We start from the raw sequence: 17,028 nt of genomic DNA, 5'->3' as shown, positions 1-17,028 counted from the left end.
TCTGATTATTTGACTGGCAGAGGACTGAGGTCTGCTCATTACAGTCGTGATGATGGTGGTCGGAATGAACTGACAAAGGAGGGCGAGACGACTGAAGAGGAAAATTGCTGACAAGGAGGAGAGAATAGGTTAGAAGGATTTAGTAGGACAAGAATAGCAGTATGAAGGAAGAATTGAAGCCAGAGAAAGGGAGAGAAAATCTAAAGAAGTAGAAATATGAGGGAAGAAGAATTGAAGGTAAACTAGCAAGCTCGTTAATTATGCATGTTTCAATTAGCATATGTATACCCCTGGCTGAGTGCTCTACTCAATAAAGCAATGCCCTTCTCAGGGTTAGGGTTAGGGTAGGGGTACTCAAATATACATATAAAGTACCGGGCCCCTTTATCCAGCACAAGGGCCCTAAACTAACCTCCCTTCTGAATTGGCCCACAGACTAACCTATCACTATAGACATGCAATTATAGAAAATGCAGGGGTAATGGCTTTAGCGTTTTCTAAATGGGATTATCTTCAAAGATGACTGAAGCTCTGTTATTCCATTTATCCAGAGAGGAACCCCTTTATGGTCGGCTATAGACACAGGACAAGGAATCCCTCTCCTGCCTCATCGGCCTTACAGCTTACTCCCAAGTCGTAAACTGTGAATGTTGCAATAGAGCTTGGAATTTTTATAGTGGGAAGACTCCAGGGACAGTCTCCCTACTACCAGAAAATACCCTCCCTACTACCAGAAAGTACTTAAGTAAAGATACTTTAAAGTCATTTTGTGGGTATCTGTACTTTACTTTACTATTTATATTTTTGACAACTTTTACTTTTACTTCACTACATTCCTAAAGAAAATAATGTACTTTTTACTCCATACATTAGACCTGACACCCAAAAGTTAGATTTTAATGCTTAGCAGGACAGAAAATGGTTCAATTCACAACTGCCTCTGATCTGGCAGACTCACTAAACACAAATAATGAATTTGTAAATAATGCCTTAGTGTTGGAGTGTGCTATCCATAAATTTAAAAAAACAAGACAATTGTGCAGTCTGCTTTGCTTAATTTAAGGAATTTAAAGAACTGTGAACATGGAAGGAGTTAAAGCTGGGGGTTTGGGCTACAGGAAGGGGCTAAGAACTAGAGGTAGAGCATAAAGAAGTAGGGGTGGAGCGGGAGTCAAATGGTACTGGACCAACTAGCCTACTGTCCTACTTCATTCTTACTCCTACACTGTCTTGGGACCAGACCTTCGACTGCCCTGTCAGTAAGACCACCAAGTGGTCCATTCCTCTGTTGGCAGACTAAACAAGAGGAATGTACTAGGAGGTATTGTCCCAGGGGGATTTAAGCACATCTGTGGAGAGGCCAGCTCTGTAGTAGAGGAAATAGATCTATCAATGTACACTCGTCCTGTTAGATGTCTGTCCTCCTCCTCGTCTCTTCCCTGACCTCTTCTCAAAACATCCCTCACTCACCTTCCTTCACCATTCTACACCTCGCCCCCATCTCACCTTGCAGACGCGTGCCACGCGGGACAGGACACTCTTATCGTTGCCGTCATGTGATGACTCGCGGAAGAAGAAGTAGATCTTGTCATCGTCTGGGTTGTAGGTGTCTGACACAGGATGGGCTGATACAAACCTGGCCTCTAGAGAGAGAGAGGGGGGGGTTATAAGTGCAACATTGTTCATACTTACAGCTTGACCCTGTGGACACAGCAGAGTGTCTTATTTTATTATTATTTTGTCTCCTCTGAGTACCCTGAGTTATGAATAATAAAATAACTCCAGACAGAGCCTTGGAACAGAGGAAAGGAACGAAACAGAGTGAGAAAGAAAGTATGTGACTGTGCACTGAGGAATTTAACCAAAGCCTCTGGGAGGATTCCTTAGAATAGGCTAATTTAGGCTTGCGCAAATACATACACACTCACAACATATTACACCGAGTTACTGTTACTGTACGCTAGGTAAGATGTTCTAGAACCCCTGACACACACACACACACACACACACACACACACACACACACACACACACACACACACACACACACACACACACACACACACACACACACACACACACACACAGTGACAGCATCACTCCAGAGATCTCACACACACCCCGCTTCTGGCTGTGAAATGTGGATGGTGTGTGAGAGGAGTAAACTGCTGGCAACTTGATGATCCATGACAGACATAGAGGAGAGAGCATCATAGAATAGTGCTTGTACTGTCTGTGTAGGCTAGGGCCCCTTGTACTTTCTGTGTAGACTATGGCCCTGTGAACTGTCTGTGTAGACTAGGGCCCTGTGAACTGTCTGTGTAGACTAGGGCCCTGTGAACTGTCTGTGTAGACTATGGCCCTGTGGACTGTCTGTGTAGACTAGGGCCCTGTGAACTGTCTGTGTAGACTAGGGCCCTGTGAACTGTCTGTGTAGACTAGGGCCCTGTGAACTGTCTGTGTAGACTAGGGCCCTGTGTACTGTCTGTGTAGACTAGGGCCCTGTGAACTGTCTGTGTAGACTAGGGCCCTGTGAACTGTCTGTGTAGACTAGGGCCCTGTGAACTGTCTGTGTAGACTAGGGCCCTGTGAACTGTCTGTGTAGACTAGGGCTCTGTAAACAGTCTGTGTAGACTTGGGCCCTGTGTACTGTCTGTGTAGACTAGGGCCCTGTAAATTGTCTGTGTAGACTAGGGTCCTGTGAACTGCATGTGTAGACTTGGGCCCTGTGAACTGTCTGTGTAGACTAGGGCCCTGTAAACTGTGTGACACACTGTCAATTCGCCAGTAAGTGTGTGTGCTGTAGCTCTACAGTAAGTGTGTGTGCTGTAGCTCTACAGTAAGTGTGTGTGCTGTAGCTCTACAGTAAGTGTGGTGTCTTGTAAAAGTCAAACATGAATAACTGTATTGTTTCTTTTGTGGAAGGATTGACAATAACCTCCATCTATCGCACCCTGAGAACACAAAGCAGCTCTGTGTATCAATGTAAAGACTGGGAAGTGAAACACTTAATGACAAAACTAGGTTATGAATGAACTCACCTGCTTCAAACAATCTTTGTGTACTGAGAGGAAGGATGTAGTCAAAAGATCCAGGCCAACAGTTAGTGAGAAATAATGTCATGTCATAATGAATGGCTCTACACGCTAATAACTCATAGCTCTACAATACGTGTTTATGTTTGTGTGTGTCGTTTGTCTGTGTGTGTGTCTGTATGTGTCTGTGTATGTGTATGCGTGTGTGTGTGTGTCTGTGTGTGCGTGCGTGTGTAGTGTGTGTGTGTACCGTTGATCCAGTAGTCCTCTGAGATGTCAGTACGTATGTAGTGCTGATCGGGGGGTGGGCCCAAGGAGCGGGTGAACGTTGTGTCTTTACCAAGGAAGTCTGATGCCGTGCCAGCATACATGAACTGGTCTGCAACCAATCAGAGACAAAGAGGGTTAGACCTTGACCAATGAGAATGAGCGTCAAGTACAACTGTAAATATGAACCAATTACAGTAACAAACCCAATTCTGATAAAAACAAGACAACAAACCTGAACAAACACAATCAGACAATCTGTCTTTAAGCTGTGCCTCATACTTTCAGTAATATGACATTCTTTGGCATGAGATGATGTCTCTGTAATCAGTTTTCTGTAAGAAGATAGGCAGAGCAAACATGTCTCCATGAATCTAGCCTTAACAACAATGTTTCAGATAATTTAGGAGTTGGCTTAGATGACGATGTCTTGCTGAATTCACTCTGTCTTACTTCATCAAAACAACATGCACAACATGTACACACACACACACACACACACACACACACACACACACACACACACAACACACACACACACACACACACACACACACAACATGTACACACACACACACACACACACACACACACACACACACACACACACACACACACACACACACACACACACACACACACACACACCTTTGGGATAGCAGAGAGAGTCATGAGGGAGACAGGGGGTCACAGAAACACACACTCTGAGTCTGAGTGTTTATAGTTTCATGCCAAGTACATTTGTTTATTACATTACGAAATAATTATCCCTGCAAGAGACACTGATCTGGACAAGAGCGCTTTGCTTTTTTTCTTAGATATTCAAAACAGAGAGTAGTGTGAGAGTACATGAGAGGTGTACAGGGGCTTTGATCACCAGGAGAGGAGAGAGTGGAAATGTAGGGCTGCATGTGGTTGTAGTAAGATGGTGTCAGTGTGGGGGTGATAAACTGTCAGATGGTAGGGGTGTGGTCTGACCTGTGAGGACAGACGTGAAAGGTTGCCAGGGGTCGTAAGGGCATTTCAACCTCCCGGACTCCACTGTACCAGACAACAATTTGAACACACCCTCCTGGAAAGAGAGACAGAGAGAGACTGTGTAAGCAGTAAGGAATGCAGTTTGTGTCTATGTGTGTCTGTGTGTCTGTGTGTCTGTGTGTCTGTGTGTCTGTGTGTCTGTGTGTCTGTCTGTCTGTCTGTGTGTGTGTGTACGTGTATGAATGTGTACGTCCATGCATGTATAATTCTCCCTGACCCTTACCACTCTGCGTCCTGAGATCTCAATGAAGGCACATATCGGGTGGAAGGCTCCTGTCCCACAGGCATACACATGGGTATGGTTAAAGTTATGGAGCACACGCACAAAGTTGGCACACTCCAACTGAGAGAGAGAAGCAGAGGAGAAGAACCAATAAGACACAGACAGAAACAAACTATATTTTAAATAGTGCTCTGAATAGAGATTTTACTGTCAGGCCAGACATTTTCCAGGTTGTTCTCACTTGAGCGTTCTTGCCTGCCAATTTACACATCTCCACTGTGTCTCTGGAGGATGGCCAGCTGATCTGGGAACAGATAGACAGGGAGGTTTACGTAAGAGACAACACACTTCAAATAATAACCCTGATCCTACAACAGATGCTACCAAAACCATATCACACAACACATAAGAACAAAGCATAAAACCCTCAGAGAAGAAAATGTACTTAAATCAGATTTTTTTTCCAGAGAATTTACCAATTGTTCTTCCCAAGAAAATGTCAAGAAATTACCGGGAATCCCGGTATTCTGGTTAAAACCAGAAGTGCTATTTAAAAGCATATAAAACCAATGGAAAAATTGGATATGATTATACCACAGTAAAAGGAAAAATATACCAATGAATCTAACGGATTCTTGTTGTATTCGTTGCAATTTAATCAACTCAAAGTTCTCTCAAAGTCACCACACTATTTAATTGATGTAGCCCAGTTTTAACAAAGGCCTATGAAGTGTTGCTGGCTGACTGGTAAAATATTAGAAGGTTATTACAGTAGTGAAAATGACATTCGTATTAGCACAGGTGTTGTGTCAATATATCCTCAATATATCCTCCAAACACCGGCTTTGAGGCCATTATCACTTTAATACAACCTGTTGCCAACATATTAAAAAAATGATTGACATATTTTAATGAATTTATTCAAACTATTTCATCCATCCACAAGATATAGCCCTGGCACAAATCTAGCTTTGCTACCCAAGCTGGCTGGTCGCTCGTTCTATTGGTTCAGTTGCTAGAGACGCGACCCAGTCGTTCAGTCTTTTTGTTCTGTATCTATGGACGTGACCCTGTCGTTCAGTCTTTTTGTTCTGTATCTATGGACGTGACCCTGTCGTTCAGTCTTTTTGTTCTGTATCTATGGACGTAACCCTGTTGTTCAGTCTTTTTGTTCTGTATCTATGGACGTGACCCTGTCGTTCAGTCTTTTTGTTCTGTATCTATGGACGTGACCCTGTCGTTCATTTTAAATGTTCCATTGCCATCTTTTTGTTCTGGCTAGCAATTCTGGTTTGTTCAGTCTTTTTGTTCTGTATCTATGGACGTAACCCTGTTGTTCAGTCTTTTTGTTCTGTATCTATGCCAATCATGGACGGCTCATTTACAGTCACGTCAAACAGTGCAGACAGAATAACAACAGCTGTTGCATTTGCATTTATTTGGATACATCCAAAACACTGAGCTAAAATTTAATTTGTGGAATTTCTTTCCTTCTTAATGCGTTTGAGCCAATCAGTTGTGTTTTAACAAGGTATGGGGAAATTACAGAAGATAGCCCTATTTGGTAAAAGACCAAGTCCATATTATGGCAAGAACAGCTCAAATAAGCAAAGAGAAACGACAGTCCATCATTTCTTTAAGACATACGGAACATTACGGAACATTTCAAAACCTCTAAATGTTTCTTCAAGTGCAGTCGCAAAAACCATCAAGCGCTATGATGAAACTGGCTCTCAATGAGGAATGGAAGACCCAGAGTTACCTCTGCTGCAGAGGATAAGTTTATTAGAGTTACCAGCCTCGGAAATTGCAGCCGAAATAAATTCTTCACAGAGTTCAAGTAACAGACACATCTCAACATCAACTGCTCAGAGGAGACTGTGTGAATCAGGCCTTCATGGTCAAATTCCTGCAAAGAAACCACTACTAAAGAACAAGACTTGCTTGGGCCAAGAAACACGAGCAATGGACATTAGACCGGTGGAAATCTGTCTTTTGGCCTGGAGTCCAAATTGTAGATTTTTGGTTCCAACCGCCGTGTCTTTGTGAGACGCCGTGTGGGTGAACGGATGATCTCTGCATGTGTATTTCCCACCTTAAAGCATGGAGGAGGAGGTGTGATTGTGCTTTGCTGGTGACACTGAAATATTTAGAATTCAAGGCACACTTAAGCATCATGGCTACCACACCGTTCTGCAGCGATATGCCATCCCAACTAGTTTGGGCTTAGTGGGACTATCATTTGTTTTTCAACAGGACAATGACCCAAGAAGGAGAGTGATGGAGTGATGGAGTGCTGCATCAGTTGACTTGGCCTCCACAATCCCCCAACCTCAACCAAAGTGAGATGGTTTGGGATTAGTCGGACCGCAGAATGAAAAGCAGGAGGAAAAGCAGTCAGCATATGTGGGAACTCCTTCAAGACTGTTGAAAAATCATTCCAGGTGAAGCTGGTTGAGAGAATGCCAAGTCTGTGCAAAGCTGTCATCAAGGCAAAGAAAGAATCTCAAATCTAATTTATATTTTGAATTGTTTAACACTTTTTTGGTTACTACATGATACCATATGTGTTATTTCATAGTTTTGATGTCTTCACTATTATTCTACAATGTAGAAAATAGTAAAAATAATGAAAAACCCTTGAATGAGTAACTTTTGACCAGTAATATATATGGATGATGTATAAAAAAAAACAGGCACATTTAACAGTTAGGCTATTAATTATAGACCTAATTAAGTTGGCTTTTCCTCTCTCCTCACTTTTCTCAGACAATTAAGGTAAGTGTTGTTTTCTCGTCTCCTAACTCAGCTGCTGCCTCCAGTAAATCGAATGAAAAGGCGCAAATTGAACAGCACACTGATGTTTCAGAACCTTAGACAGCGGCCTCTATCCAACGCCGGGGAAACTGCATTTGTTATAAAATAATATTATCAGCACCATTGTTCTTACATAATATAACCATATACAATTTCACCAAAATGTCATGTTTGATTAACATGGAAACAGTCTAAGACTGTGAGAGCTAGTGACTTTGTCACCAGGAACATTAGATTCTATGCTAAATAAATAGATAAGCATTGTCAGAGACTCACCTGATCAATTGCCCACAAATCTGACCAGTAAGCCCTGCGCTCGCTTTTGTTTGTGTAACATAATGAAACAATGTTGCAAATGTCTTTTCCTCAAGCACTTTTGTGTACACAGTGTATAAGCCATTTTGTGATCAGCAACAGTTTATATTTTAAGCCTCTGCCAGTGCCACGCGTTAGTTTGGAGATTTGAATGTGAGATGGAGATTGTTTACAGTAACTGCTTCGAGAGGTCGTGTTATAGTAAGCAATAACATTCATAGAAGCCATACAAGTAGCCTAAGGGATGTTTTCGATTGGGGCTTTTTGTTGAGTAAATATGGTCGGCTGCTAGTGTTGTGGTGACTGGTCTAATTTGGCCTATGAATAAAGCCAGAGTTGATGTCACATGTGCATATTTTGTATTTATGCATCTAGGCTGATTTGCTCCTCTCTTTCTCGGCATATACTCTCACCAGTTGTGATATGATCGTGGGATTCTTGGGGAGGCAGGCTATGGCCATCTTTTTAGCCTTGATTTGATGTAGCCTGTAGGCCTACTTGCTGTTTGCACTGGCATGGTAGGAGAACCTGTAGCATGCAGCACTTTGAATTCATGGCGACTTTGTGTAAAGTCTAAATTCGGTATGGTGCTACAGTATTGATGATTGATCATGGAGATAGCGGAGGAGAGGGCAGTAGATAAGTCATATTTAAACATTGCATATCATTTCATTTAATAGTTCTATTTCATGTCACGCATTTCATATAAATAATTTATTAGAATTGACTGGTTTCTCGCCATTCGTTAGCTCAGGAAAGAGAATGGGTTTGGGGAGGATATCCCGGTAAATCTCAGTGACGGTTCCTGCTATTAAACCCTAGACAGGAATCAGCCTGTCTTAACAGTGATCTTAATGTGTAAAGGGGGATAATGTTCTGTGTCCTTTGTATGTAGGCTACCCGATGGCCACACGTGTTATAACTGGCTTATATTCTTCCATGTTCACCCCAACCCACTACCAAGGAGAGCTATCGCTGGGGTTACACAGACTCCACACACACCCATACACACGCATACATACCCATACACATGCATACACACCCATACACACCCATACACACCTATACACACCCATATACACCTATACACAACCATACACACGCATACACACGCATACACACGCATACACACGCATACACACCCATACACACGCATACACACGCATACATACACATGCATACACACCCATACACACACATACACACACATCAGTGTATTAAGATTCCATACTATTGCCCAGCAGCATGGAATTCATACAGCAAGCCTTATGTCTTAGGATTTGACATACTGAGTACACACTACTTTACAGTACACCATTGTACAGTACAGGTCTGGGCACGTGAGAGGATTTTGGCATGAGCTGGATTTGAGAAACCCATAAACATAAATTCTATACCACCAATCAATCAACACATTGGTTTCACAACAGGAGGATTGGGTCAAGCCTGATCTCACAATCTGAAATGTATCTGGAATTTACTTAGAACTTGGCATATCGTGTGATTACTTGTTTTGTTTGGGATTCATTGAAATAAGTACCATTTTCTCAACAGGTACCATTTTGCATCAGGTAAGTAGGATTATGTTGAGTTCCATTGTACCCATGGTAAAATGTCAATGTAGCCATAGTTGTAAATATCATATTTTTACCAGCTGAAATAGGACAGTAAGATAATGTGTTACAGACTCAAGAAAATTAGACACACCTATGAATGTGCACTCCATTTGTCTGTCTGAGTGTGTCTAATTTCTGTCTATTTATCTTATGCATGGATATATCCACACCGCTCTACACACAGAAGACTCTAGTCTAACTATCTAGTCAGCATCAGTATCAATAACCAGAAAGGCAACATTTAGAGGGCAGCACTCAGACTTACATCAACGAGATTAAGATCAAATAAACTAAAATGTCTGGCGCAGGGATCAACCACAGCTGCATAAACACACAGTCACTTCTACAACCTCTGATATATGGGTCTACCAACTGCAGCTGTGTGTGTGTGTGTGTGTGTGTGTGTGTGTGTGTGTGTGTGTGTGTGTGTGTGTGTGTGTGTGTGCGTGCATGTACAGTATGTGGTCTTATTCTAGGTCAAAGTCAAGGTCAGTAGATATACAGTCTGATAGACAACATAGTGCACCACGTCACTTGACTGTTGATTATTCCATCCACTCTACAACTCTTCCCACGACTACAATACATCACTGATTAGGCTGCATTCCTCCCAGATCCACTCCACATAGCTGTGTCAGTAGTCAGGTGGAAAATATGCAGCACAAGCACAGTCAGGTTGGAGGAGGAGATGGCCGCCGTTTTACAGTCTCCTAACCAATTGTGCTATTATGTGTGTTTTTTTCGCGATATTTGTAAATTATTTTGTACATAATGTTTCTGCAACCGTATCTTACGGCAGAAAAGAGCTTCTGGATTTCAGGAGAGCGATCACTCACCTCGGATTAGATGAAGATTTTTTCAACAGCAGCAAGCAGGACTCACACGATATTCTCCAAACACCCCACAGGGCAGACATCCCAATTATTCGCAAAAGGAAGCGACGCAGAGGACAAAGAGCCAGATGCCTCGTCCGGATCCGCAGAAGGCAACAAGGAAAGCTGCCTTTACCGTCAATATTACTCGCCAACATGCAATCATTGGACAATAAACTAGCCAAGGTACGATCATGAATATCCTACCAACGGGACATCAAAAACTGCAATATCCTATGTTTCACGGAATCGTGGCTGAATGACGACATGGATATTCAGCTAGCAGGATACAAGCTGCACCGGCAGTATAGAACAGCACACTCTGGTAAGACGAGGGGGGGCGATCTGTGAATATTTGTAAACAACAGCTGGTGCACGAAATCTAAGGAAGTCTCTAGATTTTGCTCGCCTGAAGTAGAGTATATTGTGATAAATTGCAGGCCACACTACTTGCCTAGAGAGTTCTCAGCTATACTTTTCGTGGCTGTTTATTTACCACCGCAGACTGATGCTGGCACTAAGACCACACTCAGTCAGCTGTATAAGGATATGAGCAAACAGGAAACCACTCACACTAGTGGCCGGAGACTTTAATGCAGGGAAACTTAAATCAGTTCTACCAAATCTCTATCAACATGTTCATAGTGTAACCAGAGGGAAAAAAATTCCACACACTCCACACACAGAGAAGCAAACAAAGCTCTCCCTCGCCCTCCATTTGGTAAATCCGACCACAACTCTATCCTCCTGATTCCTGCTTACAAGCAAACATTAAAGCAGGAAGCACCAGTGACAGATGAAGCAGATGCTAAACTACAGGACTGTTTTGCTATCACAGACTAGAACTTACAAGAAATCCCGCTATGCCCTGCGACGAACCATCAAACAGGCAAAGCATCAATACAGGGCTAAGATTGAATCATACTACACCGGCTCCGACGCTCGCCGGATGTGGCAGGGCTTGCAAACTATTACAGACCACAAAGGGAAGCACAGCCGAGAGCTGCCCAGTGACACGAGCCTACCAGACGAGCTAAATCACTTCTATGCTCGCTTCGAGGCAAGCAACACTGAGGCATGCATGAGAGCATCAGCTGTTCTGGACGACTGTGTGATCACGTTCTCCGTAGCCGACGAGAGTAAGACATTTAAACAGGTCAACATTCACAAGGCTGCGGGGCCAGATGGTTTACCAGGACGTGTGCTCCGGGCATGTGCTGACCAACTGTCAGGTGTCTTCACTGACATTTTCAACATGTCCCTGATTGAGTCTGTATTACCGACATGCTTCAAGCAGACCACCATAGTCCCTGTGCCCAAGAACACAAAGGCAACCTGCCTAAATGACTACTGACCCGTAGCACTCACGTCCGTAGCCATGAAGTGCTTTGAAAGGCTGGTCATGGCTCACATCAACACCATTATCCCAGAAACCCTAGACCCACTCCAATTTGCATACCGCCCAAACAGATCCACAGACAATGCTATCTCTATTGCACTCCACACTACCCTTTCCCACCTGGACAAAAGGAACACCTATGTCAGAAAGCTATTCATTGACTACAGCTCAGCGTTCAACACCAGAGTACCCTCAAAGCTCATCACTAAGCTAACGAACCTGGGACTAAACACCTCCCTCTGCAACTGGATCCTGGACTTCCTGACAGGCCGCCCCCAGGTGGTGATGGTAGGTAGCAACACATCTGTCACGCTTATCCTCAACACTGGGGCTCCCCAGGGGTGCGTGCTCAGTTCCCTCCTGTACTCCCTGATCACCCACGACTGCATGGCCAGGCACGACTCCAACACCATCATTAAGTTTGCTGACGACACAACAGTGGTAGGCCTGATCACTGACAACGACGAGACAGCCTATAGGGAGGAGGTCAGAGACCTGTGCCAGAATAACAACCTATCCCTCAACGTAACCAAGACTAAGGAGATGATTGTGGACTACAGGAAAAGGAGCACCGAGCACGTCCCCATTCTCATCGACGGGGCTGTAGTGGAGCAGGTTGAGAGCTTCAAATTCCTTGGTGTCCACATCACCAACAAACTATAATGGTCCAAACACACCATGACAGTCGTGAAGAGCACGACAAAGCCTATTCCCCCTCAGGAAACTAAAAATGATTTGGCATGGGTCCTGAGATCCTCAAAAGGTTCTACAGCTGCAACATCGAGAGCATCCTGACCGGTTGCATCACTGCCTGGTACGGCAATTGCTCAGCCTCCGACCGCAAGGCACTTCAGAGGGTAGTGCGTACGGCCCAGTACATCACTGGGGCAAAGCTGCCTGCCATCCAGGACCTCTACACGAGGCGGTGTCAGAGGAAGGCCCTGAAAATTGTGAAAGACCCCAGCCACCCCAGTCATAGACTGTTCTCTCTACCACAGCATGGCAAGCGGTACCGGAGTGCCAAGTCTAGGACAAAAAGGCTTCTCAACAGTTTTTCCCCCAAGCCATAAGACTCCTGAACAGGTAACCAAATGGTTACCCGGACTATTTGCATTGTGTGCCGACCCCCAACCCCTCTTTTACGCTACTGCTACTCTCTGTTTATCTTATATGCATAGTCACTTTAACTATACATTCATGTACATACTACCTCAATTGGCCCGACCAAACAGTGCTCCGGCACATTGGCTAATCGGGCAATCTGCATTGTGTCCCGCCCACCACCCGCCAACCCCTCTTTTATGCTACTGCTACTCTCTGTTCATCATATATGCATAGTCACTTTAACCACATCTACATGTACATACTACCTCAATCAGCCTGACTAACCGGTGTCTAACAGGTATATAGCCTTGCTACTGTTATTTTAAAATGTCTTTTTACTGTTGTTTTATTTCTTTACTTACCTACACACACACACACACACACACACACACACACACACACATCTTTTTCTTTCGCACTATTGGTTAGAGCCTGTAAGTAAGCATTTCATTCTAAGGTCTACACCTGTTGTATTCGGTGCACGTGACAAATAAACTTTGATTTGATAGTTGTTTAAATGACTGTTTAAATGACAGATATAATGATGGGAAACTAAATCTAGTATCTAGTAATGATTCCATGGAACATTCGGATGTGAGCTTATCGGAAAGTGGGTAATTGTTGGGTAATTCCATGAGTGTCTGAGGTGTGGCAGGTCTGAGATGTGGCAGTTTGTGTCTGCAGGCGGTAATAGCTAGTCAGCTGTTAACACTTGAGTTCTGCCCAGGGCTTTTCTGCTGGGGAGAGATTCTAAGGCTGTTTCCTATATGTGCAGCTCATACCTTTTTCACATTACCGTGGTGATCCAAATTATACTGTGCTGGCTTAGATATGTTCTTTTCATGTTGCAAGAGCTTGGGACTATACATTTCTATCTACATTTTTGTCAATATTGAGTTATTGATACAGCATTGTTCTGTTTATTGTTCTCTACCTATACAGTACTAGGAATACCCAAACTCAATGTTGTTAAGTTCAAAAGAATGCAAGATAAAAATTGCTGACACGATTCAAACTAACAAGGGTTTGGAACTTTAAAGCCAATTTTCTCAGAATCATCTTTTTTCACATAGAACCTTATAGTCCCAAGCTCTCGATTGTCCTTCCCCAAACAATTCCATGTACTGTATTAAGCTATTTGGATTAAAGATAGCTCCCCCAAACTCCCTGCATAATAAAGTCAATGGTTGCTGGTGTAGCTTATTATGCAGACCTTCCTGGGGGCTCTGCTGAGGTTGTCAGGGTCCAGTAGGTAGACTGAGTCTTTGGCTCCCAGCAGCAGCCTGCCTCTCTCCTCATCCAACAACACAGAGTGGGAATGGAGACCGTCAGTAGGACTCAGGAACACTGATACACTACCACCCTGGATCAGCACTGAGAGAGAGAGAGAGAGAGAGAGAGAGAGAGAGAGAGAGAGAGAGAGAGAGAGAGAGAGAGAGAGAGAGAGATTTGAAACGTCTTTATTCTTTTGGAACTTGTGTGAGTGCAATATTTATTGTTTATTTCACTTTTATTTATCCATTTCACTTGCTTTGGCAATGTAAACATATGTTTCTCATGTCAATGACATCCCTTGAATTGAGAGCGAGAGAGAGAGAGGGAGAGAGAGATCGAGAGTGAAAGTGAGAGAGAGAGCGAGAGAGAGCGAGGGAGAGAGAGATCGAGAGTGAAAGTGAGAGAGAGAGCGAGAGAGAGCGAGAGTGAGAGAGAGCGAGAGAGATCGAGAGTGAAAGTGAGAGAGCGCGAGTGAGAGAGAGCGAGAGAGAGCGAGAGAGAGATAGATCGAGAGTGAAAGTGAGAGCGAGAGAGAGAGAGCGAGAGAGAGAGAGAGAGAGAGTGAGAGAGAGAGAGAGATCGAGAGTGAAAGTGAGAGAGAGAGCGAGAGAGAGCGAGCGAGAGAGAGCGAGCAGGAGAGAAAGATACACAGCAGACTTAGATACACACATTCTGATGCATGGAAAAAGGATGGAATTCATAGAATACACATGGTTTACTGAACCTGGTAGCACAGGGGAATGTGTGTATTGGCATGAACTGTTCTAATCTCTTGTCTCACGGTTCAACACCTCAACTGGATGGAGAGACTGAAAATCCTTCTAATGCATGGTGTGTTGCTGGTGTAGCAGTGTGCCGCGTGTGTTGGATTTTTTAAACTTGTGTGTTGCTTTGCCGTGTGGCACCAGTAGTAAACCACCGAAGAAGTTGCTAACGTGTAGCCTGATTGATTTTGTTGTGATGCGGCCCATGGATTGTGAAGACTACGTAAAATGTACAGTACGGTAATAACCTGTGTGCACGTGACGTAACCCATACACCTTAGCGCCTGCCCTCCACCCCTAAGTCAACCTTAAATATCTCTTGCTCATCCATTAGTACTTTTTCTACAGTGAAAAACAATCAAATAAATAAAATGAGGGCTGAGTGTCAACGACTCAGTGAGAGGTATTTATGCATGTTTTCATGTCCTTTCACCTGTCTAACCTATTCTAATCACTCCATAGGTCGAATGCTGTTGCAAACGTTATTTTATGCAGCACATACATTGACTGCATTTTTCAAGAAGGAGAGCACTTTTCTACCCAAAACCACCGTAGGTAACATGGTATTTTACTTCTCTTACCTGATCCAGACTCAAGCACACACGCTCGCGCACACACACACGCTCGAGCACACACACACGCTCGCGCACACACACACGCTCGCGCACACGCACACACACACGCACACACACACACACACACACACACACACACACACACACACACACACACACACACACACACACACACACACACACACACACACACACACACACACACACACACACACACACACACACACACACACACACACACACACACACACACACACACACACACACACACACACACACACACACCCTACCTCACCCCTGACTCCCCCACAATGAGGTGATGTTGACTTTGTTTCTATGCTGGGTGAATGAAGGCTGGTGACTCCAGAGATCTCAGTCTGTGTGTGTGTGTGTATGTGTGTGGGGGGAGTTACTCACAACCAGTATTTAATGTTTCAGACCACTCCCTCAACCCCTAATACCTCCTCCTACACACTCGCACAATCATTTATCTCTTTCTCTCTATTTATCACAAACACACACACATACATGCATGCAGAGCCCTTTTGCCCTCTCCACACTAAACCTCCCGAGAGGTCGTCCGTGCTAGCCCTTGGTTAAATCTGCACTGTAAACACACAGCAATGGGAACCCAGGGATAGACCCTGCTTAACATTGCTGTTAGCACTTAGCTTAGAGCTCTGGGCTCTAGTCATCACCGCCTGATTCAGGGGAGGGGGGCATTCAGCAGCCCCTGATTACTAGTTTATTTGAGTTAGATAGCATATCACGCTGGCCAGCGGCTAGCATCAGGCCTTAAGATAACCCCACTGATGGACTGATGTGTGTGTGTGCGTGTGACAGCTACAGTGCCACAGCCCAGGGTGTGGTAACTATGGTGACTAAAAGTCTTCCTTTCCTCCCTATCCAGTTTTCTGAGGATGGGAATCAACAGTGACAGAAACAAAGATGTGTCTGCTTATGATAGACATATGGATATCCTGAAGGGAAATACATTATAATTTGGTCACACTTTATTTGGAGATGTCTACAGATGGTCATACTATCAACAAACTATATGTTGATAAGCAACTGCTTGCTAAGGTTAGGGTTAGGTTTAGAATAAGGGTTAACTAAGGGTTAAGGCTAGGGTTAGGATAAGGGTTAGGATAAGGGTTAAGGATAAGGGTTAAGGTTAAGGATCGGGGTTAAGGTTAAGGTTAGCAGAAAGTTAGTTTAAATCTTACTTACATTCTGTAGATAGTCTATAGAGAATCTGAAGTTAATTAGATCATGGCGTTAAAACCTTGAGATCTTCCGTAAAACTAAATCAATGCCATGTTAAACATTATTTTTAGACAGTGTCACACCAGCCTTCGCTTTGGCGCCGACTCCTATCCAGCTCAGGCCTTCTATAGCTGCTGCCGAACCTGCTGCTGGCAAAAGCCCTTCCCTCATCAATGCCAGACTTGTCTAGTCATCATTACACACACCTGGTTCCAATCCCCACTCTAACACTGTATATATACTCCCTCTGTCATTTGTCTTTTTCAGTAATTGTAAATGTTGCTTGTTTTCCTGAGTACTTTATTATTTTGCACTTTGGGTTTCGTCCAGCTTACATATATATATTTGTGCTTTAATAAATTCAGGAGTTCTAAACCTGCGACTGTCTCATCCTCTATACACTTGTGACAGATAGGAAGGTCATCACCAGCATAAGGGTTAACACTCCCGCTATACTGTATA

General features: G+C 43.8%; 1 protein-coding gene across 4 annotated transcripts in view; it reads right to left on the bottom strand.

Annotated features, from left to right (window-relative positions):
* The window catches only part of LOC112253832 (semaphorin-3D), a 66,392-nt gene that overhangs the window by 23,295 nt on the left and 26,069 nt on the right, over positions 1-17,028 (bottom strand). For all 4 annotated transcript variants that reach the window (XR_006079364.1, XM_024425852.1, XM_024425855.1 and 1 more), the window contains exons 3-8: positions 13,900-14,060; positions 4,805-4,867; positions 4,564-4,683; positions 4,281-4,374; positions 3,286-3,414; positions 1,507-1,643 (exon numbers count right to left, since the gene is read on the bottom strand). Coding sequence is in view for 3 of the 4 variants with exons in the window: in XM_024425852.1 (XP_024281620.1) it covers positions 1,507-1,643; positions 3,286-3,414; positions 4,281-4,374; positions 4,564-4,683; positions 4,805-4,867; positions 13,900-14,060 (704 nt within the window). In the remaining variant the exon portion in view is untranslated. The remainder of the gene's footprint in view (positions 1-1,506; positions 1,644-3,285; positions 3,415-4,280; positions 4,375-4,563; positions 4,684-4,804; positions 4,868-13,899; positions 14,061-17,028) is intronic.

Source organism: Oncorhynchus tshawytscha, linkage group LG19 (genome assembly GCF_018296145.1).
Source record: "Oncorhynchus tshawytscha isolate Ot180627B linkage group LG19, Otsh_v2.0, whole genome shotgun sequence".
Lineage (NCBI taxonomy): Eukaryota > Metazoa > Chordata > Actinopteri > Salmoniformes > Salmonidae > Oncorhynchus > Oncorhynchus tshawytscha.
This window is presented reverse-complemented; position numbering and strand designations above follow the sequence as displayed.